The sequence below is a fragment of the Phyllostomus discolor genome, chromosome 2 (assembly GCF_004126475.2).
Source record: "Phyllostomus discolor isolate MPI-MPIP mPhyDis1 chromosome 2, mPhyDis1.pri.v3, whole genome shotgun sequence".
Taxonomy (NCBI): Eukaryota; Metazoa; Chordata; class Mammalia; order Chiroptera; family Phyllostomidae; genus Phyllostomus; species Phyllostomus discolor.
This window is the reverse complement of record NC_040904.2, coordinates 126,919,820-126,945,440: the sequence shown is the minus strand read 5'-3', so window position 1 is coordinate 126,945,440 and position 25,621 is coordinate 126,919,820. Positions and strand designations below refer to the sequence as shown.

Below are 25,621 nucleotides of genomic sequence, written 5' to 3'. Positions count from 1 at the left end.
GAACTAATGGATTCACTGATTTTTTCCATAGGAAAAGATACATTCAGAGATCCTCCAGGTTAGCCCCTGCATTTGCCCCATGAAGAAGCAGAGTCCCAGAGAGATGAGGTGACTTGCCTCAGGTCATCTCAGAGGCAGACAGTGGAGCCAGGGTCTCTTCAGGTGTCCAGAACAGAAGTCTTTCTCATTAAGCTCTTCATTTTTGCTTGAAAACCAGATGTGCAAGTTTATGTTGATCTTCATCCCTAGAAATGAATGTTGTCAGCCATTCTCTTTTCTTTGCTTTTTGGTGGATTTTTTGCTTAGGAATTGTACCTTCTCATTTTTTGTGCAATTATATTGGAAGGGGAAAAGAGGAAGGTATTAAAGCATGAAAAGGAGTGTTTTTAGTGTCTGGAAATCAAAAAGAGAAAGTGTAAGAGGTAATTTGTCTCTTCTTCTCAGGTCAAAAAATTTGAAGCTGCAGTACCTGTCTGGTACTTAAAGATGCTCAGAGAAGGAGCAACTATTCCTCCCCCAGGCTGCCATTCCACAACCCTTATTATTAGAAATTTCCTCCTTATTGCTAGCCCAAATCTCTGGGTTTGGAACTTAATCTGTTTCTTCTGTTTGATGCCCAAAATTAATAAAACTAAGAGCTAACACTTGCTGAGTGGGTACTATGTGCTAAATGCTATTCATAAACCATGTGTTATATCAATGAACACAGTGGCTAGAGCTAGAGCTCTAGACACTGAAGTTTATAGTCAAATCTCAGTTTTGTCATGTACCAGTGGTTTGATGTTAAACAAGTTCCTTGACCAGACTATGCCTTAGTTTTTTGCATCCATGAACTAAGCAAAGAAGTGGCTTCTTCCCCATAGGATTTTTGTAATGGTTAAAGTAGTTAACATAAGTAAGGTGCTTAGAACAAACCATGTTAGCTATGATTATTATCTCATTTAATTCTCATTACAGTCTATGAAATAGTTTATCATCAACATCCATGTTTTGCAAATAAGAAAACTGGAGGATGGAGAAGTTAAGTTACTCAAGAGCATAGAGTTTATAAAGGTGGAACTTGGATTCTGAAACCCCAGAAAGTGAGGACTGAGATTTACCACTACCTCCCAGTTCTCCATGTGTCCTCCTTGGGTGGGTTAGACCAGGCTGGGGAGGGGGCATGCTGTCAGCAAAAGACATTGCCACTGTAAAGAATCTCAGCATCCAAAGCTTCTCTTTTCTCTGGGCTTAAATATGTGGGAAGATTGTTTTTTTTCCTCAAAAGGAATGAATTGAATCCAATCTTAGTGTCTGAGACTCTCCATTGGACCCCACTTTACTCCCTCAGGCCTCTCCCATGGTGCATAAACAGGGCACAGGTGCCTATGGAGTCACACAATCCTGGGCCTGGCTCAGCTCTACCACTGACTGGCCTCGAAATTTGGGCACACTATGTGTTCTGTCTGTCTTCATTTCCTCATCTATGCAATCGTAATGATGATCCTCTGTGTTGACTTTGTGACAATTAATGTGCCCAGTACAAACAGGAATCAATAAATGACTCCTTTCTTTTCCATATATGATGAGCCCAAAGTGTCCTAAACTCTATGCTAAAGCCCCTTTCCAGCCTAGCACAGTCGGTAAATGGTCATTTTTGCTACTATTCCTTGATCAAGCTGCTCACCATTTGAGCTAAAATCATCCATCAAGATGATCTCCTTCAGAAGTCTTGAGGGGGTCCAGCTGATGATACTGACAATGGCCCGTTGTACACTGGACAAAGCTTCATTCGTGAATATGAGGATGACATTGAGAGATGGGAGTTGTGAGGGATATGTCTTCTGAAGACACCTATAAGAAACCATTTTTAATAACCAGTTTACTTTTTAAAATTACTTAAACATTACTATCCAATCTATTGCTTCACTATACATAATGTTATTGTATTAATCAACTTGCCATCTCCCCAGTCTCATTAGAATGGAAAACTCTCTCTTGTTCATTTTCTATTTATTTATCCCAAATTCTCCTGTTATGAGGACAAAATCCATTTCTTTTTCATTAATCTTCAGTAGACATTTCCACTTGAACATTCAACATGCCCCAACAGGAATTCCTATTTCTCCTCCATCCCCAAATTAGCTTCCTTGCCAGACACCTTCTTTCTGTCCTTGCCACCACCCTTTCCCTGTATTCTTAGACCTTCAGTCATTTTGGACACCACAACTCTCTACTTCACCACTACAGAGAAATAGCAAACTATCCAAATAATTGTGCTTGATGTGTTTTTTAAATATCATAGTTTACATTTATTAAATGCTTACTATATGCTAGGCACTGGCTTACTCTTTTTTAACATCTTTACTGACATACATTTCAAATACGATAAAATTTACCCACTAAAAGTATACAATTCAGTGTTTTTAATAATATTCAGAGTTGACCAAACATCACTACCAACCAATTTTTAGAACATTTTCATCACACTATAAAAAACCTGATATCCATTTTCAGTCATTCTCTATTTCTCTCTAAGCCCATTCCACTCCTATCCACCTCAGCCACAGGCAGCCACTGATTAGTGACTTAGTTTCTATCTCTGTAGAATTGCCTATCCTGGATTTTTTATATAAATGGAAATATACAATATGTGGTCTTTTGTGACTAGTTTCTTTCACTTGACATAATGTTTTCAAGATTCATCAATTTTACAGCATGTATCAGTACTTCATTGCTTTTTTATTGTCAAATAATATTTCATTGCATGAATATGCCACATTTATCCATTTATAAGTTATTGGACATAAAGATGTTTCCACTTTTGGCTGTTAATGCTACTGTGAACATTCTTAAACAAGATTTTGTGTGGGTATGTTTCTATTTCACTTACATACATACCTAAGAGTGCAATTGCTAAATCATATGATAACTCTATGTTTAACACGTAGACCCTGAGAAGAAAGATTCATTTGATGTGAACCCGAAGCAGGAATTTACCTGCTGAGGTGGACTCCCCATGGTCAACTGAGGGCCCAGATTTTATAAATAATAGAGCCTAGTGGCCATTTGCTGACAGGCACTCCTTGCATACTCTGTACACTGGGAAGAACCTCAGACTGAACTCTCAGCTTCCGGCTTTCACACTATGCCCAGTGTGTTTACACCATCTGAGTCAACCATTGCAGGGAGGAAACTCTGGTTTAGTATTTCTGGGACAACAAACTGGGACCTGCCTTACCCAGTCAGAACTGCACAGTTTAGATACCTTGTTCACATAAAATGGACCTAATTAAGTGTCTGGTCCAGGAACTTTTGCTATAAAAGACACTTGCCCTTTGTCTTAGTGGAACACAATTTAGGTTGCTACATAAATGTGTCTCCTGGGCTGCAGCTCATTTTGCACAAATCAATGTTTTCTATTCTTGATTATAGTCTAAAATTAATTTTGTTTTACAAACAATTTGTTGAACTGCCATACTGTTTTCCAAAGTGGCTTACCATTTTATATTACTATCAGTAACGAACGAGCATTGAAATTTCTCCACATCTTGGACATTTGTCATTTTCTGTCATTTTGATGATTGCCATCCCAATGGGTGTGAAGTATTATCTCACTGTGATTTTTATTTCCATTTCTGTAATAACTAATGATGTTGAGCAACTTTTCATTGCTTGTTTGGCCATTTGCATATGTTCTTTGGGATGATGTCTAAGTCCTTTGTTTATTTTAAATTTAGTTACTTGTCTTTTTATTATTGAGTTGTAAGAGTTACTTATGTATTCTACATTCAAGTACTTTATTGGTTATGTGGCTTGCAAATATTTCTTCCATTCTGTGAGGATTTTTTTTACTTTTTTGATTATATTAATTGCAGCAAAATATTTTTTCAGTTTGGATGTTCAACTTTTCCATCTCCTCTTTTATCTCTTATGATTTGGTGTCATATCTGAAAACCACTGTCTAAGCCATAGTCAAAATTTTCTCTTACAATATTTTCTTCCAAGAGTTTTATAGTTTTACCTCTTACATTTAAATATATGACCATTTTGAGTTACTATTTACATATGTGTGATATAGGATTCCAACTTCATCTTTGTTGTATGTAAATTCCCAGTTGTTGCAATAACATTTACTAAAGAAACTATTAATACCCCCAATGAATTGTCTTGGCACTTGCAAAAAAGGAAAACTCACCTGTTTGTTTCTTTCTCTCTACTCACAATGAAAATTTTGATGACCAGATGTGTATGAGGTTTTCCCATATTAAAGAATTCTGTACCTGGCTGGTGTAGCTCAGTGGATTGAGCGCAGGCTGCAAACCAAAGTGTCACAGGTTCAATTCCCAGTCAGGGTACATGCCTGGGTTGCAGGTCATGAACATCAGCAACCGCACATTGATGTTTCTCTCTCTCTCTCTCTCTTTCTCCCTCCCTTCCCTCTCTAAAAATAAAATAATAAAAAAATCTTCAAAAAAAAAAAAGAGAGAATTCTGTGCCACCAACAGGGTGTCCTACAGTTTAACTCAATTCTGACACTGTTTACCTGAGGTCATCAGATCCCACAAGTTATGGCCTCTGGCTCACAAGATTGCCCCCAACCCACTCCAGAGGCTAGTCACAAAAAGTCCAGGTTGTTACATATGCTTCTGACCTACTACTAGTTGTAAATTCCTATGATCTTTCTGTTGGGGTTAGATTAAATTGCTAGAGGGTCTCACAGAACTCAGAAAATCAGTTTATTTACTAGAACACTAGTTTATTACAAAGGATATTAAAAGATATGAATGAATAGCCAGATAGATACACAGGTCCACAGGGGTCCAAGCACAGAAGCATCTGTCCTAGTGGAGCCTGGGGTATAGCACACTGCTGGCATATGTATATATTCTTGTTCATCAACCCAGAAACTCTCTGAGTCCCATTGTTCATGGATTTCTATGGAGGCTTCATTATTTAGGTATAATTGATTAAATCATTGGCCTTACACTAAGCAATAGTTTCTTAGATATAACACCAAAAGTAAATGCAGTCAAAGAAAAAAGAAACAGATAAATTGGACATCATCAAAATTAAAAACTTTTGTGTATCAGAAAGCCATCCAAAAGGTGAAAAGACAACCAACAGGGGAGAAAACATTTGCAAATCATATGTCTAATAGATACTTGTATCCAGAATATATGAAAAATACTTGAACTCAACAATAAAAAGAGAAATAAACCAATTTTTTAAAGGATAAAGTCTCTGAATAGACATTTCCCCAAAAAAGGTATGCAAATGGTCAATAGGCACATGAAAAGATGTTCAGCATCACTAGACATCAGAGAACTTTAAATCAAAACCACAATGATATAGCATGTCACACCCATTACGGTGGTTATCATCAAAAGACAGATAATAAGAGTTGCTGAGGAGAATCTGGAAAAATTAGGCTGTCATACACTGCTGGAGGAAATGCAAAGGGATGCAGTAACTTTGGAGAACAATCTGGCAGCTCCTTGAAAGGTTAACTGTAGACTTATCATATGACTCAGAAATTCTATTCCTAGGAATTCTATTCCTACTCCCGAGACAAATGAAAACATATGTCCACACAAAAACTTATACATGAATGTTCACAGCAACATACTCATCAAAAAGTGGAAACAATACAAATGTCTATCAAATCATGAAGAGATACACATAACATGGCATATCGCTACAGTAAAATGTTATGTGACAATACACGAATGAAATATGATACCTGTATAACATGAATGGCACTTAAAAACATTATGCTAAGTGGGAAAAGCCAGGCACAAAAGACCCAATATTCTATGATTTCTTTTATATGAAATGTCCAAAAGAGGCAAATCCTTATGAACAACAAGTAAACCAGTGGTTGCCAAGGGCTGAGGAAATGGTGAGTAAAAGGGGAGTGGCTGTTAATGAGTATGGGATTTCTTTTAGAACTGAAAATGTGACATAAAGGGAAGAATAAACAAATGGGACCTCCTCAAAATAAAAAGCTTTTGCACAGCTAAAGAAAACAGTATCAAAATTAAAAGAGAACCAACTGTATGGGAAAACATATTTGCCAATGATACCTCAGACAAGGGTTTAATCTCCAAAATATATAAAGAACTTACACTACTACACTCTAAGAAGACAAGGAATCCAATTAAAAAGTGGGCAAAGGACTTGAACAGACACTTCTCCAAGGAGGACATACAGAAAATCCAAAGACACATGAAACGATGTTCAATATCGCTAGCTATCAGAGAGATGCAAATTAAAACCACAATGAGATACCACTTCACACCAGTCAGAATGGCCATCATAAATAAAGCAACAAACAACAAGTGTTGGAGAGGTTGTGGAGAAAAGGGGACCCTAGTGCGCTGTTGGTGGGATTGCAGACTGGTACAACCACTATGGAAAGCAGTATGGAACTTCCTCAGAAAACTAAAAATGGATCTGCCTTTTGACCCAGCAATTCCAGTGCTGGGGCTCTATCCTAAGAATACTAAATCGCCAATCCAAAAGAACTTATGCACCCAGATGTTCATAGCAGCACAATTTACAATAGCTAGGTGCTGGAAGCAACCTAGATGCCCATCAGTAAATGAATGGGTCAAAAAACTATGGTACATTTACACAATGGAATTCTATGCAGCAGAAAGAAAGAAGGAGCTCCTACCCTTTGCACCAGCATGGATGGAGCTGGAAGCATTATGCTAAGCGAAACAAGCCAGGCAGTGAAAGACAAATACCACATGATCTCACCTTTAACAGTAACCCAATCAACAAAACAAAGAAACAAGCAAAATATAACCAAAGACACTGAAATAGGGGACAGACTGACAGTGACCAGAGGGGAGAGAAGAGGGAATTTCAGGGGGGAATGGGAAGGGTCTACAGGAACAAATTTAAAGGACACATGGACAAAAACTAGGGGTGGGTGGTAATGGGAGGGAAGTAGGGAGGGTTGGTTAGGTGAGCTGGAATGGGAGTAAAAGAGAGAAAACTGTACTTGAACAATGATTAAAATAAAATTAAAAATATATTAAAATAAAAAAATAATGGGTTATAAGAAAATAGAATATATGACTGCAGATATCAGCTTACTTACTTATGAGACTCAAATTTGGATTGTCAGATAAAAATAATATGACCTACAATAAACAATCCTAACATAAAGGAACTAAAAATGTTTAAAATTGATTATGGTGATGATGCAGAGTTCTTTGAATATACTAAAACCCATGAAACTGTATACTTTAAATGAATGAATTATATGGTATGTGAATTATATCTCAACACAGGTATTATTTTTAAAACTTATGAAAAAGAGTAGGACAAGCAGAAAAAGAACAGGCAATAAGAATAGGAAACAGAAGATGAAAGAGAGGGAAGCCTCTGTGAATTAGAATGAATGACAAAGAGAAATCCAAGCAGAGAACTGGAGGAAAAGACCAGGGGAGGAAGTAGAGCTGTAACTTCAGTGTGGCCGGCACAAATCCTTCCCTTTTCTCAGCCTTGGTTTCTCCACCTGTGAAATTATGCATTAGACCCCTCATATTAGAATTCTCAAGAATGCATGTTTCTTTGACACTTTGGCACATCTCCAAGAGTTTATGTATTTGGATCAGTTATCTTCTTTGAGCTGCCATTATAAAATGGATTAAGAACAAAGACTGCCTAGTACTACCAAACCAATATTACAGGAAACATTAAAGGAGCTTCTTAAAAAAGAAGAAAATAGTTATAAAAAATAATATGGCTGCCAGGGTCCAGCCTTGGTGGGTCTCAGGGTCCCCGAAGGAGGAACGGCTCAGGCAAAACAAGACAGACACCAGATGTGGTTCTGGAGGACAGCCAGGCTCTCTACACCTGACTGACTCACTGAGAAAAACCAATTTTTATTTTTATAGGGGAGGTTATACAACATTCAATACATAATGTAATTATTAAAACAAAAACAATTACCACAAAAATAATTTCTAAAAACACAGATTGACTTACAAATCAATCATATTAAACAAAGAAATAACCGAAAAGTACAGGAAGTCCCACAGATCAACCATATTAAACAAAGGTTATTTTGACCAAGAGGGTCATTAATCAGATAGCTAATAAAGCTATACGAGCACAAACTTTTAAATGCTGATTATAATTAAATATCTACTAAGTTTCTATAGATCGGTCTAAATCAAAGGGGTACAAGGAGTGATTTAAAAATTAGCTATTGTTTATAGAAATTAGATTGTCTAAATTAGGTAAATGATTTTTTGCCTAGATCTATTAACTACATATCAAGGGGGGCCATATTATGTTTCTATGTACTGAGATTATTATATTTAAATTAAAACTTCTTCCTCCTCTATCTACCTGGTCCCATCAATAACCGCTCCTGCCCAGGGCATGGGAAAGGCAATGGTTCTAATAAAGCTTGAGCTTTTGAATGGTGACTCCTTAAACATTCCTAGCAACGGCCTCCTCCAGCGTTTTGGCAGCTAGTCTACCCATAGTTTAAATCTATTCTTAACATTCCAGGTTGGGGAAGTGGGCAGCACCAGGACTCCCAGGGGCCCCCCATTAGTGGTCAGCAAGTCACAGAACCAGAGGCATCGTGCAAGGTCCTTTGCTATAAAGCACAGGCATCCAAAAATCCCACCACCTGATGCTAATAGGGACAGGCATACGGGAAGAGATAGGCAGGAGACCCGGCCACAGCTTGGGCAGCTGTGCAGATGCGTCTCATCCATCCCAACTGTGTCAAGGGTCAGTTGTTGGATGGCCTCCAACATATGGCAGTAAATACATACTTATAATAACTTTAAATGTAAATAGATTAAGTTCTCTAATCAAAAGACATAGGGTGGATGAATGATTAAGAAAACAAGACCATAGAGATGCTGTCTGCAAGAGAGTCACCTCAGAATGAAAGACACACACAGAATGAAAGTAAAAGGATGAAAAAAGATATTTCATGCAAATGGTAATAAAAAAACTGGGGTAGCAATATTTATATCAGACAAATTAGACTTTAAAACAAATGCTATATAATAAGAGACAAAGAAGTACATTACATGTGATAAAGGGATCAATCACCCAACTTAGGAGCATCTAAATATAGAAAGCAAATCTTCATGAACATAAAAGGAGGGATCAATAGTCATAGTGGGAGATTTTAACCCCCCATTGATATCAATGGATAGATCTTCCAGACAGAAAATCAAGGAAACAGCAGTTTTAAATGACACAGTAGACCAGATGAATTTAATTGATATTTTCAGAGCATTACACCCCAAAGCAGCAGGATATACATTATTTTCAAGTGCACATGAAACATTTTCTAGGATAGACCACATTTTAGGACACAAAATAAATCTAAATAAATTTACGTTTGAAATAATATCAACTATCTTCTTTACCACATAGGTAAGAAACTAGAAATCAATTATAAGGAAAAAAAATGAAAAATATACAAACATATGGAGTCGAATAACATGGCACTAAACAATGAATGGGTTTACAATGAGATCAAGAAATAAAATGATTCCTTCTGACAAATGATAATGAAAATATAACAACCCCAAATCTATTGGACACAGTGAAAGCAGTCCTAAGAGGAAATCTCAAGAAACAAGAAAAATCTCAAATAAACTATCTAACCTTACACCTAAAGACACTAGGGAAAAAAAAAAGCTCAAAGTGAATAGAAGGAAGGAAATAATAAAGAACGGAAATAAAATAATAATACAATAGATCAGTGAAACCAAGAGATGGTTCTTGAAAAGATAAACAAGATGGATAAATCTTTGATTTGACTCATCAAGAAAAGGAGACAGAAGACCCAAATAAGTAAAATAAGAAATGAAAGAATAGAAGTAACAAATGACACCACAGAAATATGAATAATTGTAAGAAAATATTATGAATAACTATATGTCAACAAATTGCACAATTAGTAAGAAATGGATAAATTCCTACAAACATACAATCTTCCAAACTGAATCAAGAAGAAACAGAAAATATGAACAAATGACAACTAATGAAATAGAAATGGTAATCAAAAAACTCCAAACAAATAAAAGTCCTCAACCAGATGGCTTCACAGGTGAATTTTACCATATGTTCAAAGAAGAATTAACACCTATTCTTCTCAAATTATTCCAAAAATTCAAGGGGAGGGAAGATTCCCAAACTCATTTTACATGGCCAGTATTACGTTAATTTCAAAACCAGATAAAGACCCTAGAAAGAAAGTAAATTGTACACCGATACCCTTGATAAATATAGGTGCAAAAATCTTCAACAAAATATTAGCAAACCAAATCCAGCAATACATTAAAAAGATCATGCCTTGTGATCAAATGGGACTTATTCTGGGGATTCAAGGTTGACACGGTATCTACAAATCAATTAGTGCGATACACCACATAAATAAAATGAAGGATAAAAATCATATGAGTCTGTCCAGAATGCATCCAGCCATGTAATATGAAAAATGGAGACATTTATTGAAGAAGATACAAGATACAAGAAACAGTGGACACAGGGCAATAACTCCTCAGTCCCTTTGAAAGTAGGCACCCTGGGACCTCACACAGTTCTCGCAATTGCCATCAGCTGTGCTGTCATATTTTCCTGAATCTCATTCATGGTCTGAAATCTCTTTCCCTTCAAAGGCAATTTTACTTTTGGGAAAAGCCAGAAGTCACAGGACACCAAATCTGGTCTGTGGAGGGGCTGAGTGACCTGGGTGATTTGATGTTTCACTAAAAACAGACTTTGCACGAAACATGATGCATGAGTGGGCACTATAATGATGAAACTGCCAACCACCAATTGCCCATAGGTGCAGCCTTCTGAATCATCTGAATAGTTTCCGTGGAAGAATGTTCAAGCTTAATGCAATATTGGATGCGGATTCATTGCTCTACTTGCTCAGTCATTTTGAATGTGATGGCCACACAGTACACACGCTCACTTAATGGCGTCTACTGCCCCCACTGGCTAGCTAGTATGGTGAGGTTGTCGTTATTCACACATGCACATTCCAGTCCACTCTCTTTGACTGCCAGGTTACATGATCATATTAATAGATTCAGAAAAAGCATTTGACAATATCCAGCACAAATTTATGACAAAAAATTCAGCAAAGTGGGAACACAGTGAATACCTCAACATAATAGAAACTATAAGTGACAAACCCACAGCTAACATTCTACTCAATGGGGAAAAACTTAAAGTGCTTTCCTTAAGATCAGAAGTAATACAGGAATGTCTATTCTCACCACTGTTATTCAACATAGTACTGGAAGTCCTAGCCAGAGTAATCAGACAAGAAATCTTCCATTCAAATTGGAAAGGAAGAACTGTCATTTTTTGCAGATGACATGATACTGTAATTTAGAGAACCCAAAGGATTCCACCAGAAAACAACTAGAATTGATAAATGAATTCAGTAAAATAGCAAGATACAAAGTAAATATTTCAGAATCCATTTCATTTTTCTACACCAATAATGAAATATCAGAAAGGGAAACTATGAAAAAAGCAATCCAATTTATAACTGCATAAAGAAAAAGAACACCAAACCTAGGAGTAAATTTAACCAAAGAGGAAAAAGACCTGTACTTGGAGAACTATTAGACATTGGAGAAAGAAATTAAAAAAGATACAAATAAAGGGAAGCATATACCATGCTCATGGATAGTAAGAATTAACATAATTAAAATGTCCATACTACTCAAAACAATCTACAGATTCAACACCGTTCCCACCAAAATACCACTGGCATTTTTCACAGAACCAGAACAAATAGCCACAAAGACCCTGAATAGCCACAAAAATCTTGAGAAAGAAGAAAAAAATTGAAAGTATGACATTATATAATATCAAACTATACTACAAAGCTATAGTATTCAAACATCATGATATTGGCATAAAAACAGACAATATAGATCAATGGAACAGAACAAAGAGCCCATAAATAAATTCAAGCCTTTAAAATCAATTAATATTTGACAAAGGAGGCAAGACTATACAATGGGGTAAAGACAATCTGTTCAATAAATGATGTTGGGAAAATTGGATAGATACCAGCAAAAATAATGAAGCTAGACCATATTCTTACACTATACACAAGAATAAACTCAAAATGGATAAAAGAATTAAATGTTAGACTTGAAATCATAAAAATACTAGAAGAAAACATAGGCAGTAAAATTTCTGCCATTTCTTACAGCAATAGTTTTTCTAATGTATCTCCTCAGGCAAGGGAAACAAAAGAAGAAACAAAAAAATGGAACTACATCAAACCAAAAAGTTTTTGTATGGCAAAGGAAACTATAAACAAAACAAAACCACCCCCCCAAAACAACCCTACTGAATGGAGAAGATATTTGTCAATGATCTCTCTGATAAGGGGTTAATGTCCAAAATTTATATAAGGAACTTATACAACAGAACACCAAAAAAAAACCCCCAATGATCCAATTAAAAAATGGGCAAAGGAACTGAATAGGCACTTCTCCAAAGAAAACACACAGATGGCCAGTAGACATATGAAAAGATGCTCAACATCACTAATCATCAGAGGAATGCAAATTAAAACAACAATGAAAGAATTAAGTGGTACAAATTGTTAGTTGCAAAAAAGCCACAGACATGTAGATTGTACCATGAAGAATATAGTCAATAATGTCAAGATAATGGGGTATGTGGCCAGGTGGATGCTTGGGGTAGCAAGGGGACCACTCTAGAATAATGGTTTTCTGGCCACTTTCCTGTACATCTGAAATTGGTGTGGAATGATATTGAATGTAAACTGAGGTTGAAAGTTTAAAAAATAAACAAACAAACCATGATGAGATATTACCTCACATCTGTCAGAATTGCTATCATCAATAAATCAATAAAGAACAAGTGTTGGCAAGGATGTGGAGAAGAAAGACCCTTTGTGCATTGTTGGTGGGAGTGCAGTGTGGTGCCCTCACTATGAAAAAGGTTTGGGGGGTCTTCAAAAAAATTAAAAACAGAACTGCCTTTTGACCCAGTTGTGTTTGAAGAAACTCAAAACACCAATTTGAAAGAAGATATGAACCCTTGTGTTTGTTTGCAGCATCATTTGCAATAGCCAAGATACGGAAGCAACCCAGATGTCTATCAAGAGACAAACTGATAAAAAAGATGTGGCACATATATACAATGGAATGTCACTTGTCTATAAGAAATAATTCAATCTTACTGTTTGTAAGAGGACAGATGGACCAAGAAGATATTATGCTAAGTGAGGTAAGTCAATCAGTGGAAGATGAATACCATATGATTTCTCTTAGATGAGGAGTCTAAAGAACAAAATGAATAAACAAAACAGAAAAAGGTGAAGAGATTAAGAAGTACAAACTGCGCCCTGGCTGGGTGCCTCAGTTGGCTGGAGCATCATCCAAAAGGTTGTGGGTTTGATCAGGGCACATACCTAGGTTATGGGTTCCATCCCTGATTGGGACATGTACAAAAGGCAACTGACCAATGTTTGTCTCTCACATTGATGTTTATCTCACTTCCCCCATACTTTCTCTCTCTCTAAAAGCAATAAACATACATCCTTGAGTGAAGATTAAAAAAAAAAAAGAAATACAAATGGCAGTTACAAAATAGTCACAAGGATATAAAGTACAGCATAGAGATTATTATAGTCAATAATGTTGTAATAACTATGTATGGTACCAGTGGGTACTGGAATATTGAAGGGATTACTTTGTAAAGTATATGATTATCCAACAACTATGCTGTACACATGAATCTAATACAAAATATCTAATGTAAACTGTAATTGGAAAATAAAATAATAAAGAAACAAGAATTCTCTTCAGTCAGCTTGCCAAAACTTCTTAAACCTTGAACCCTTTGCCCACCAATTCCCCTCTTCCCCTACTCCTTTTTCAACCCTTGACTTTTCACTGCTCCCAAAACTCATCCCCTAATTAAAGCTCAGTGCCTAGAAAGCCCAACCTTGACCCCTCTTACCTGGAATGATGTGCATCTGGGATGGAATGATTCAGGGCAACTGGTCACTGAGGTGAACATTGTAACCAAACTCGTGGAAGAGGTCGTGGGCCTTTTTCTGCTGGGCCTCAGAAAGGTCTTTACCCACTGCTTGAAGAGCAGTAAGCCTGGAAAAAGTTTCTCTCTGGGTTTGTGTTTCTTTGTCTCACTTGCTTTGGCTTCCACTGCCTTTCCAACAGGATGTTGTTCATCTTTCACCCTCTCCAGGGTGTTGTCCACATTTTGTTGTTCCTTCACAGCCAATTTCATACTTTCTTCTGCAAATGAAAGGCAGGGAAGAAAACATTTCAGCCAATTCATTGATAGGTTTTCTTGTCCAAATTCTAAAATTTATAAGCTCTTGGTTCCAGAGGATGCAATATGTCACAGGAACCAGAGTCATGCAGGCTGTCCTGGCAGGGCACACACTAGAATACACCTGTGTTCTTTCAGCTATATCAGCTCTATCAAGACTTAGCTACCCTGAGTCCCACGCACCCAAAGTTCCTCTAGAGGTGCAATCTGAGAAATACATTGACAATAGCTAATGTTTTTCAGAATAAGGCCCAAGAACCACTTAATCAGAATTAGCTGTTGGATCATTTAAAATTCAGATATTCAGGCTTATCCCTGAATCAACTAAATCAGAATCTTAGGATCAGATAGGGGTAGGAGAAGATGCCAGAATGTGCACTTCTAACAAAATCAATGAGTAAGTCTTTGGTACAATAAAATTTGAGAAGCATTGTACTACACTATAAGTGGTTACCCCCTTCCTAACTGCATGACCTTGGCCATGGCATTTCTCTTTTCGGTGCCATCGATTTTACCAAGTACCTCAGAGAGTTGCTGTGATAACTATATGGATTGACACCTATGAAGTGCTTATGACAGTGCCTGGCACACAATCGAGCTTGGATATTATTCTATTTTCTCTGGTTTCTCTGTTTCCTCTGCTTGCGGGGGTGGGAGGTGAGGGAGGATATTGAGAAGAGTGGAAAACTTAAAATTGTTATGATAGAAATGGGAATGAGAACTGGTTTATGACACACAGAAACGCTGAGATCTAGGAAAGGACTGGCTGAGGCATGACCATGAATTTGAAGTGGCTCAGTTATGGGAATTTTTCCAGCAGTGCTCAGCCCTTGGGTGAAGGCACAGAGAAGATGAGCAACTGGTTTCACACGATGTTGGGAGTTTCTTAGGAGAGTATAAGAGAGCAGGTGTGCAATGGAGTTGCAGATCATGGCAAAAGAAAAGCTGGAGAAATGTTACTGTTGCACAGAAAACTGAATCAGTATGCTGCAGAGTCAGTAGGTTGTGATCAGCAAAGCACAGCATGAATTTGTCATTTCACAGGTGAGCTGTTCTGGATGATGACAAAGTCCAAAATATACCCTAGAAATGTGAAGTGGGATGGACATAATGGACTGTGTAGGTGGGGAGGCAGAGGTGTTCAATGGGTCACCCACAGGACACAGCAGTGGCCTACTGTGACTGCAGGATTGGTGGCAGGGACAAACGCTGTGAACCAGGAGCCACAGCAAAGCCTGTAATGAGTGAGAAAGCTTGTCAGAGAGGTTATCAGAAGAAACCTTAGAGGGCAGCCAGGTTTACATAATAAAGTAGAGCTATTACCACAGCTGTCTGACTCTCTCCTTTTTGCAATGACAACCAAACCTACAGCCCGTTAATATTTCCCAAGCCCAACATCAATTATGACACTCATCAGCATTAAATCCCAAAATGGTAAGCAAGATGCTCCACCACTTAGTTCCCCAGTAATCGTCCCTTAAGCCTACACTAAATCACAGCCAGACTGATAGGATCACCTTTAGGCCATGTAGTACATTCTTGCAAGTTAAAAGAATCACCCCTTTGTTGGATAATTGCAGTGCAGGCCCACTAGACTGGCCAGCAGACAGTTTCATCATGTGAATTTCCTCTGGGCAGATACAGCCCTGGCCACAGCACGTGATTGTGTGAGCAGATCATAGGCTAAATTTCAGCTACGTATACAGCCCCTTAAAAGGAAGCAGGAAAGTCCTGCAACTGGAATGAGGGCATGTCTGCAAGGTGGTATAAAGCTGGCCCAAGGAGGAGAATCAATTGGAACTGCTTAAGGCCAAAAAAAGCAGAATCAGCTGGAGAGAGGGTGGCCAAGGTGCTCCCCATGTGAGGAATGGCCATTCTGTCCCGATTCCCCCCCAGTACCTGGTTGTCTCTGTGTATGTTTTTTCTCATGCTTTGACGAACCATCCACAGTGTTCCATGCTCGCTGCAGGTAGGTGGGCATGCATCACGAACATGCACAAATAAGCCTCATGCCAGCACTTTGGAAAGAGAATAGGGGGAAGCTGTGAGCACCAGGATACACGAAGGAGATTGCACCACTGAATCTCACAAATATTCTACCACAGAAGTTCACACCATAATTAAAGGGAATTAGAACAGATCAAATTAACAAACAAGAAAAAAAAAAAGAAGAAACCCACGAACAATGAGAAAACAAAGAAACAACCCCCAATTGAAGGGAAATGAGGAAGCCTCAGGAAAAATGCTAAATGAAACAGAGGCAACTCAACTATCAGATAGTGAGCTCAAAACAATGATTACCAGGAAGTTCAATGAACTCACAATGAGCTTTCAGAAATTAGAGGGAAACTACATCAATCTCACTGAAAACTATATAAACATGAAAAAGGAAATAGAAACTCTCAACAAAGGTCAAGAGGAAATGAAGAATACAATTTCTGAACTGAAGAACACAGCAGAAGGAATGAAAAGCAGGATTGATGAAGCAGAAGATCGGATTAGTGAGCTGGAGGACAAAGTAGAAAACAGCATCCAGAAAGAGCAAGAAAAGGAAAAGAGGCTCAGAAAGAATGAAGAGGGATTAAGAGAAATGCAAGACAATATGAAACGTAATAATATCCATATAATAGGGATACCAGAAGGAGAAGAAGAAAAGCAAGGGATCAAAAACCTGGTTGAACAAGTAATGAAGGAGAACTTCCCTAATTTGATGAGAGAAAAAGTCACACAAATCCAGGAAATACAGAGAGTCCCAATCAAGAGGAACCCAAAGAGACCCACCCCAAGGCACATCATAATTAAAATGACAAAATTTCAAGACAAAGAGAGAATCTTAAAGGCAGCAAGGGAGAAAAAGGAAGTAACATACAAGGGAGCCCCAATAAGGCTAACAGCTGACTTCTCAATGGAAACACTTCAAGCCAGAAGAGAATAGCAAGAAATACTCCAGGTAATGAGAACCAGAGGGCTGCAACCAAGGCTACTATATCCAGCAAGGCTTTCGATCAAGATAGAAGGCCAAATAAGAAGCTTCCCAGACAAAAGAAGTCTAAAAGAATACACCTCGACCAAACCAGCTCTGCAAGAGATTCTAAAAGGACTGCTTTAAGGAAGGGAGGGAAAAGAGAGAGAGAGAGAGAGAGAGAGGGAGGGAGAGAGAGAGAGAGAGAGGAACACACGTACATAAAAGACAATGAATAAGTACCTATCAATAATAACCTCAAACGTAAATGGATTAAATGCTCCAATCAAAAGACATAGAATAGCTGATTGGATAAGAAAAAATGACCCACATATCTGCTGTCTACAAGAGACCCATCTCAGGATAAAAGATCTACACAGGCTGAAAGTGAAGGGCTGGAAACAAATCTTCCAAGCAAATGGACAGGAAAAAAAAGCCGGGGTAGCAATACTCATATCAGACAAAATAGACTTCCAAAAAAGGTCCATAAAGAGAGACCCAGAAGGTCACTTCATAATACTCTAGGGAAGAATACATCAAGAAGACATAAATATTGTAAATATATATGCACCCAACATAGGAGCACCGAAATACATAAAGAAAATCTTAGAGGACTTCAAGAAAGATATGGACAGTAACACAATTATAGTGGGAGATTTTAACACCCCACTATCAAAAATGGACAGATCTTCTAAACAAAATATCAACAAAGATATTGTGGCATTGAACATTACCCTTGATGAAATGGACTTTACTGATATATACAGAGCCCTCCACCCAAAAGAAGCTAAATATACATTCTTTTCAAATGTACATGGAACATTCTCAAAGATAGACCACATGATAGGACACAAAACAAGCCTCAAGAATTTCAAGAAAACTGAAATCATACCAAGCATTTTCTCAGACCACAAGGGACTGAAGCTAGAAACCAACCCCAAGGAAAAAAAAAAAAAAACACTCAAAATCATGGAGATTAAATAGCATGCTATTAAACAATGAATGGGTCAAGAATGATATTAGGGAAGAAATCAAAAGGTTTCTGGAAACAAATGAAAACGAACTCACAATAACCCAGAACTTATGGGACACAGCCAAGGCAGTCCTGAGAGGGAAGTTCATAGCGATACAGGCCCACCTAAAAAGGTTAGAAACATTCCAAACAAACAACCTAACCCTACGTCTACAAGAACTCGAGGAACAACAACAAAGGTGGCCCAGAGCAAGTAGAAGGAAGGAAATAACCAAGATCAGAGCAGAATTAAATGACATGGAGACTAAAAGCACAATTCTAAGGATCAATGAATCCCAGAGCTGGTTCTTTGAAAAGATAAACAAAATCGACAAGCCTTTAAGCAGACTCATCAAGAAAAAAAGAGAGAAGACCCAAATAAACACAATCAGAAATGAAAGAGGAGAGATTACAACAGATACCACAGAAATACACAGGATTGTAAGAAATTACTACAAAGAGCTGTATGCCAAGAAATTTGAAAACCTAGGTGAAATGGACAACTTTCTAGAAAAATATAATCTTCCAAAACTCAATGAAAAAGAGGCAGAAAGCCTGAACAGACCAATAACAACAAAAGAAATTGAAGCAGTAATCAAAAAACTCCCAACACACAAAAGCCCAGGACCAGATGGTTTCACAGGAGATTCTACAAAGCATTTAAGGAAGAGCTAACCCCTATCCTTCACAGACTATTCCAAAAAATCCAAAAAGATGGGAGTCTCCCAAACTCTTTTTATGAGGCCAACATCATCCTAATTCCAAAACCAAATAAAGACACAACAAAGAAAGAAAACTTCAGGCCAATATCACTGATAAACATTGACACTAAAATCCTCAACAAAATACTGGCAAACCGCATCCAACAATACATTAAAAAGATCATACACCATGACCAAGTGGGATTCATTCCAGGGATGCAAGGATGGTTCAATATTTGCAAATCAGTAAATGTAATGCATCACATAAACAAAAGCAAAGATAAAAACCACATGATCATATCAATCGATGCAGAAAAAGCATTTGATAAGGTACAGCACCCATTCATGATAAAAACACTCGGCAAAGTGAGAATAGAGGGAGCATTCCTCAACATAATAAAGGCCATATATGAGAGACCTTCAGCCAACATCATACTCAATGGCCAAAAATTAAAATCTTTTCCACTAAGATCAGGAACAAGACAAGGCTGTCCACTTTCACCACTTCTATTCAATATAGTACTGGAAGTTTTAGCCACAGCAATCAGACAAGAAAAAGAAATTAAAGGCATCCAAATCAGAAAGGAGGAAACAAAACTGTCACTGTTTGCAGATGACATGATAGTATACATAGAAAATCCTATAGACTCTACCAAAAAACTGCTTGACCTAATAAATGAATTTGGCAAAACAGCGGGATACAAAGTCAACATCCAGAAATCAAAGGCATTTCTGTACACCAACAATGAAACAGCAGAAACAGAGATCAAGGAAAAAATCCCATTTGAAATAGCAAAAAGACAAATAAAATATCTAGGAATAAACCTAACCAAAGAGGTAAAAGACCTGTATTCAGAAAACTACACAACACTGAAGAAAGAAATCAAGGAAGACACAAACAAATGGAAACATATACCGTGTTCATGGATTGGAAGAATTAATATCATCAAAATGTCCATACTACCCAAAGCAATTTACACATTCAATGCAATACCTATTCAAGTACCAATGGCTTATTTCACAGACATAGAACAAACACTTCAGAAATTTATATGGAATTATAAACGACCCCGAATAGCTGCTGCAATTTTGAGAAGGAAGAGTAAAGTAGGAGGAATCACAATACCCGACACTAAACTATACTACAAGGCCACTGTAATCAAAACAGCCTGGTACTGGCATAAAAACAGTCACATAGACCAATGGAACAGAACAGAGAGCCCAGAAATAAGCCCAAGTCTCTATGGTCAATTAATATTTGACAAAGGAGGCAGCAACATTAAATGGAATAAAAATAGCCTCTTGAACAAATGGTGTTGGGAGAACTGGACAGCCACGTGCAAACAAAATGAAACTTGAGCACCAACTTACACCATATACAAAAATAAATTCAAGGTGGATAAAAGACTTAAATATAAAACGTGACACCATTAAAGTCCTAGAGGAGAACATAGGTAGGAAAATCTCAGATATTTCACGAAGAAACTTTTTTACTGACTTGTCTGCTAGAGCAAGGGACATAAAGGAAAGAATAAACAATGGGACCTCATCAAAATTAAAAGCTTCTGCACAGCTAAAGAAAACAGTATCAAAATTAAAAGAGAACCAACTGTATGGGAAAACATATTTGCCAATGATACCTCAGACAAGGGTTTAATCTCCAAAATATATAAAGAACTTACACGACTGCACTCTAAGAAGACAAGGAATCCAATTAAAAAGTGGGCAAAGGACTTGAACAGACACTTCTCCAAGGAGGACATACAGAAAATCCAAAGACACATGAAACGATGTTCAATATCGCTAGCTATCAGAGAGATGCAAATTAAAACCACAATGAGATACCACTTCACACCAGACAGAATGGCCATCATAAACAAAGCAACAAACAACAAGTGTTGGAGAGGTTGTGGAGAAAAGGGGACCCTAGTGCACTGTTGGTGGGATTGCAGACTGGTACAACCACTATGGAAAGCAGTATGGAACTTCCTCAGAAAACTAAAAATGGATCTGCCTTTTGACCCAGCAATTCCAGTGCTGGGACTTAATCCTAAGAATACTAAAACACCAATTCAAAAGAACCTATGCATCCCAATGTTCATAGCAGCACAATTTACAATAGCTAGATGCTGGAAGCAACCAAGATGCCCATCAGTAAATGAATGGATCAAAAAACTATGGTACATTTACACAATGGAATTCTATGCAGCAGAAAGAAAGAAGGAGCTCCTACCCTTTGCAACAGCGTGGATGGAGCTGGAAAACATTATGCTTAGCGAAACAAGCCAGTCAGTAAAAGACAAATACCATATGATCTCACCTTTAACAGGAACCTAAATAACAAAACAAAGAAACAAGCAAAATATAACCAAAGACACTGAAATAGAGGACAGGCTGACGGTGACCAGAGGGGAGAGAAGGGGGAAGTTAAGGGGACAGTGGGAAGGGTTCACAGGAACAAACTTAAAAGACACATGGTCATAAACTAAGGGGAGGGTGGTAATGGGAGGGAAGTGGGGAGGGTGGGAGGGGGGACTGGATTGGGAGTGAAAAGGAGAAAACTGTATTTGAACAATGATTAAAAAAATCTAATGGAATTTCATTAATAATAATATATTGGTATATTATTAGTAATAAACTGGTAATAATACAATAAAAAAGGAGAATCAAAGCAAACTCAGAAAGAAAAATTAATGGTGGGTCTTTCAAAGAAGGCTCATGTGACTACCTTGAAAATTTGCTCTGGTAGAAAATAAAAGTGACAGCAGAATTTTAAAAATATTCCAAATTGAATAGCATTTTTATTCAGATTCTTCTGTACTAAGCATACAAGGGTCACAGGGTAGCCTTGAGTTCTCTGTTCCTTTAAATTCCCCTGTGTTCTTTGGGGGACATCTGATTTTTCTCTTTTATTCATTGCTGTCAGTGGGAGACTGTTTGGACCTGCACACCCTGGAGTCAATTTGAGGATGTAAGTGCTGAGTTCAGTAAGTTGAATACAGTGTTCCTAGACCATTCCCATGACTTACACTGAAACTTTCCAGGACCCAAAGGGGACACATCCAATGTCATCATTCTGGTGGGGCTTTAAGATTCCCTGGGGAGATTGCAGAAAATTGGTCAGGAAATCCTCTCACAATAGGGATATCATCACCACCATATCTTTGCTTTTGTTCTCTGTGACAGTTTACATAATTTGTGTAAACATCCTTATTGACCTATAATGTCCTCCAGCCTTCTTGGAGGCAATGAGCAACCAGGATAATTCATAACTGAACAGCTTTCAACTTCAGGAAGCCCTTCAGAAAAGGAGCACACTTCTGATCTGGAACAGAGTCCAGAAGACATTTTGAAATTCACATCAGGTGGTAAGGAGTCCCTGACACCACATCATTTTAAAGTGAATAAAACATAGGGAGCACCAAAAATAATAAGAAAAGCAGGAACTGGTCATTGTAGAAGGAAAGGGAGTCCATCCGATGGCTCCAGGTGACTTGCTGAGGCATACTGGTTTCCAGTGGAAGGAACAGAGAGCCAGGTTGCAGGCAGAACTCCTGCTAGTTTAAGGCCCGAGGTGGATGAGCCCTGGGGGTGGGTGAGAGGGTCTTGGTGTGGTCTGGGTACTTTACCAAGGAGTGACAGTGACTGCTCGGGTACACAGGCATCCTCCTGGTGAAGCTACACTGAGCATATACGCAAGAGACTGTCCAACTCAGCCTATGTGCTCAAAGCCAGGGCTTCAGAACGGACAGCCATCCGTGTTCTTACCCTGTATCACTCACCCCTCCACCCTGACTGCCTGTCCTCTGTCCTCTTTTTCCTACAGTCATCCATGCATTTACTCAACCACTTAATTTCTATGTGCCTGACACAGGGGATAAAGTGGTAAGAAACTCTGTGAGACATTCATGAAACCAGCTCTTCCAGAAAATTGTACCACAATAAAATATGATGAGTCCTATGAGGGAGGATGTAGAAGGTGCTGTGGTGCTTTCTGATTCCTTCTCTGTGCTCCCTCCCATCATGTTCCCTTTTCTCTTCTTGTCTCCATATAAATTCTTTCATTTTCTTGCCCTGGACACTTACTCTTAGCTCCCTTTTTTGTCCTTATCTCTTTGGTCTTCTATTGTCCCCTTTTTCTCTCTTCCTTTTCCTGATTTCCTCTCTTCCTTTTTCTCTTCCTGTCTGTCCTCTCATCTATTCCTCTGCCTGGCTCTGAATGTGGACAATGCTCAGCTCTCACTTTAAAAGACTCTTTCTTCAACTCCAGCTCCTACACACCCACACCCACATATTTATGCAGTCACTTCCCTGCTCACACATTCAAGTCCCTTCAGGGGCACAAGCATTTGAGCCCCATCACTTGGGATCAGGGAATGCATGGCTGCTTCCCCTCACTGGAGTCAGATGTTGACACACATAAAATTCATAGGGTCAGAGCCAGAATCAAAAACAGGCCCCAGAATTCATGTGAAGAAGTTTACATTTGGTGGACCATGAGGGCATTATGTTAACTGAAATAAGTCAGTCAGAGAAAGACAAATTTTACTCACATGAGGAATCTAAGGAACAAACTGAAGGAACAGGGGAAATGGAGACAGACTCATAGGTGGAGAGCAGGATGACAGCTAGTGGCAGTGGAGGTTGGGTGTCAAGGGATTCAGCAAAAAGGAGAAAGGACTCATGGACATGGACAACAGTGTGGTGATTGCTGGGGGGCAGGGCCATATGGGGACTAAACAGTAATGGAAAATAATAAAATAAAGATTAAATTAAAAATAAAACAAAACAACATAAAAATGGGAGGGGGAAATAAGCACATAGATACAGAGAACAGATTGGTGGTTGACACAGGTGGGGATGGGGGAGGTAGGCAAAATGGGTGAGAGGGGTCTAAAGGTATAAACTTCCATTTATGAAGTAAATAAGCCCTGGGGATGTAATGTATGACATGGTGACTATGTTTAATAATTCCATATTGTATATTTGAAGTTACTGAGAGAGTAGATCTTAAAGGTTCTCATCACGAGGAAAAAAGTATTTATGATTATGTGTACTGTGATCATTTCACAGTAATATTTCACAAATATTGAATCATTACACTGTACACCTAAAACTAATATAATGTTATGTGACAATTACACCCCAATAAAAAAGAAGTTAAAATTTGACACACATATGTTTATAGAGCACTTTCTGCATACATTTCACAACTGTGTGAGATCGAGCAGGTAGTCTCATCGTCGCCACTTACACACCAGGAACCTGCAACTGAGAGAGATATGCACTTGCTTCAAGTCACACCATCATTGTGGCCATGTCAGGATTCCATCCAGGTTCTCTGACAAGCTCCCAGTAGTCCCTGATTGCAGCTCACAGCAAAGTGGAAGTGAGGCCTTTGCCCCAGAGATCGGCATGCCTATTTACCTGCCCTGCCACACAAAGACCTAAGGATAGGGCTGTGCCTGGATATTTCTGGGCCTCTCGGGGAGCATTTGTCTGAGCCTCAGACTCCCTGGCTGCATATGTGTGCTTGTGATTATGAGTGTGTGCAAGTGTACACACACACCACTCAACGCACCCTGCTCTTCTCCCCTTAACAGTTTGCTGATTCCCCCTAATTCTCAATACATACCGCCATTTGGAGGCATAGAATTCAATGTCAGATACTAAACTGAGCAACTGAGAGATGAAAATGTGACCTCTCACTTACTTTTTCTCCACACTCCTTTTTTTCTAAGTGTCCTTAAGCACACACTCATGCACATGCACGCACACACACACAAACCCCTCCAAGTTGGTGTTGTGAACTTACTCAGATGCTGCAAATCCAACTCCAAGTGAGAGAGTCTTTATCACAATCCCATCCCATTCAGACAGAGGCAAATAAAGCTCCTTTTGGACACTAACCAGAATCAACTTTTGTAAAGTTGATTATTAAATAAATAAATAAATAAATATCATTTTATAAAAAACACTATTTTATAAAATACCAGGAGGAGATGGTAGGCAAGAACCAGAGTAAGCCCAATGCAGACAACTTTGCAGACATGTCTTCTGAGCATCATATTCTGTCTCTGGCTCTGCCACACCTGCAGGGCTGGGTGTGTCACTGCTCAGGCAAACTAAAGATCAGAATCAGCGGAGCCCCATTTCTGCTGGATGCATAGATGACACCCTGTCTGCTGAACCAGATGTTCTCCAACTGGGAAAGCTGCTACAAGCTGCCTGGCTTCTCCCTGAGCAGTATCAGGTGTGTGGAGTATATCATAGCAGCCATCCAGTGACTGGCAGGCTACCTGGGCACACCTCACACTGTGTCAGAAGTCAAGCTCAACAAACTTTAGGAGAGACTTTTTTTCTGGTTCCACCAGGAAGCAGGTAGATGAGCTGAAGGTGGCCCCAGAGGCGAGCCCAAGGAGATGGCCCTGCTTCACCGATCCCTGCCCTCTGCTGTCACCCGCACAGTGCTGCACATGGAGGCTCTACACTGACCCAGCTTCCACACCTCACATTCACTGTGTGTTTTGGACAAATCATCTAATTGTCATCATCGTGGATTAAACACTTGAAATTTTTCCCAGAGCAGAAAGTTTAAGGTTCTCAGTCAAATGT

The 25,621-nt window shown here is 38.6% G+C and overlaps 1 protein-coding gene across 1 annotated transcript in view; it reads right to left on the bottom strand.

Moving 5' to 3' along the window:
• GALNT8 (polypeptide N-acetylgalactosaminyltransferase 8) overlaps positions 1 to 25,074 on the bottom strand; it is a 44,100-nt gene extending 19,026 nt beyond the window's left edge. Inside the window, 7 exon segments of the mRNA XM_028533295.2 lie at positions 1,667 to 1,833; positions 13,999 to 14,032; positions 14,035 to 14,121; positions 14,124 to 14,294; positions 24,822 to 24,856; positions 24,858 to 24,942; positions 24,987 to 25,074. Coding sequence (XP_028389096.2) covers positions 1,667 to 1,833; positions 13,999 to 14,032; positions 14,035 to 14,121; positions 14,124 to 14,294; positions 24,822 to 24,856; positions 24,858 to 24,942; positions 24,987 to 25,074 — 667 coding nt within the window.
• Between the last annotated feature and the right edge of the window lie 547 nt (positions 25,075 to 25,621).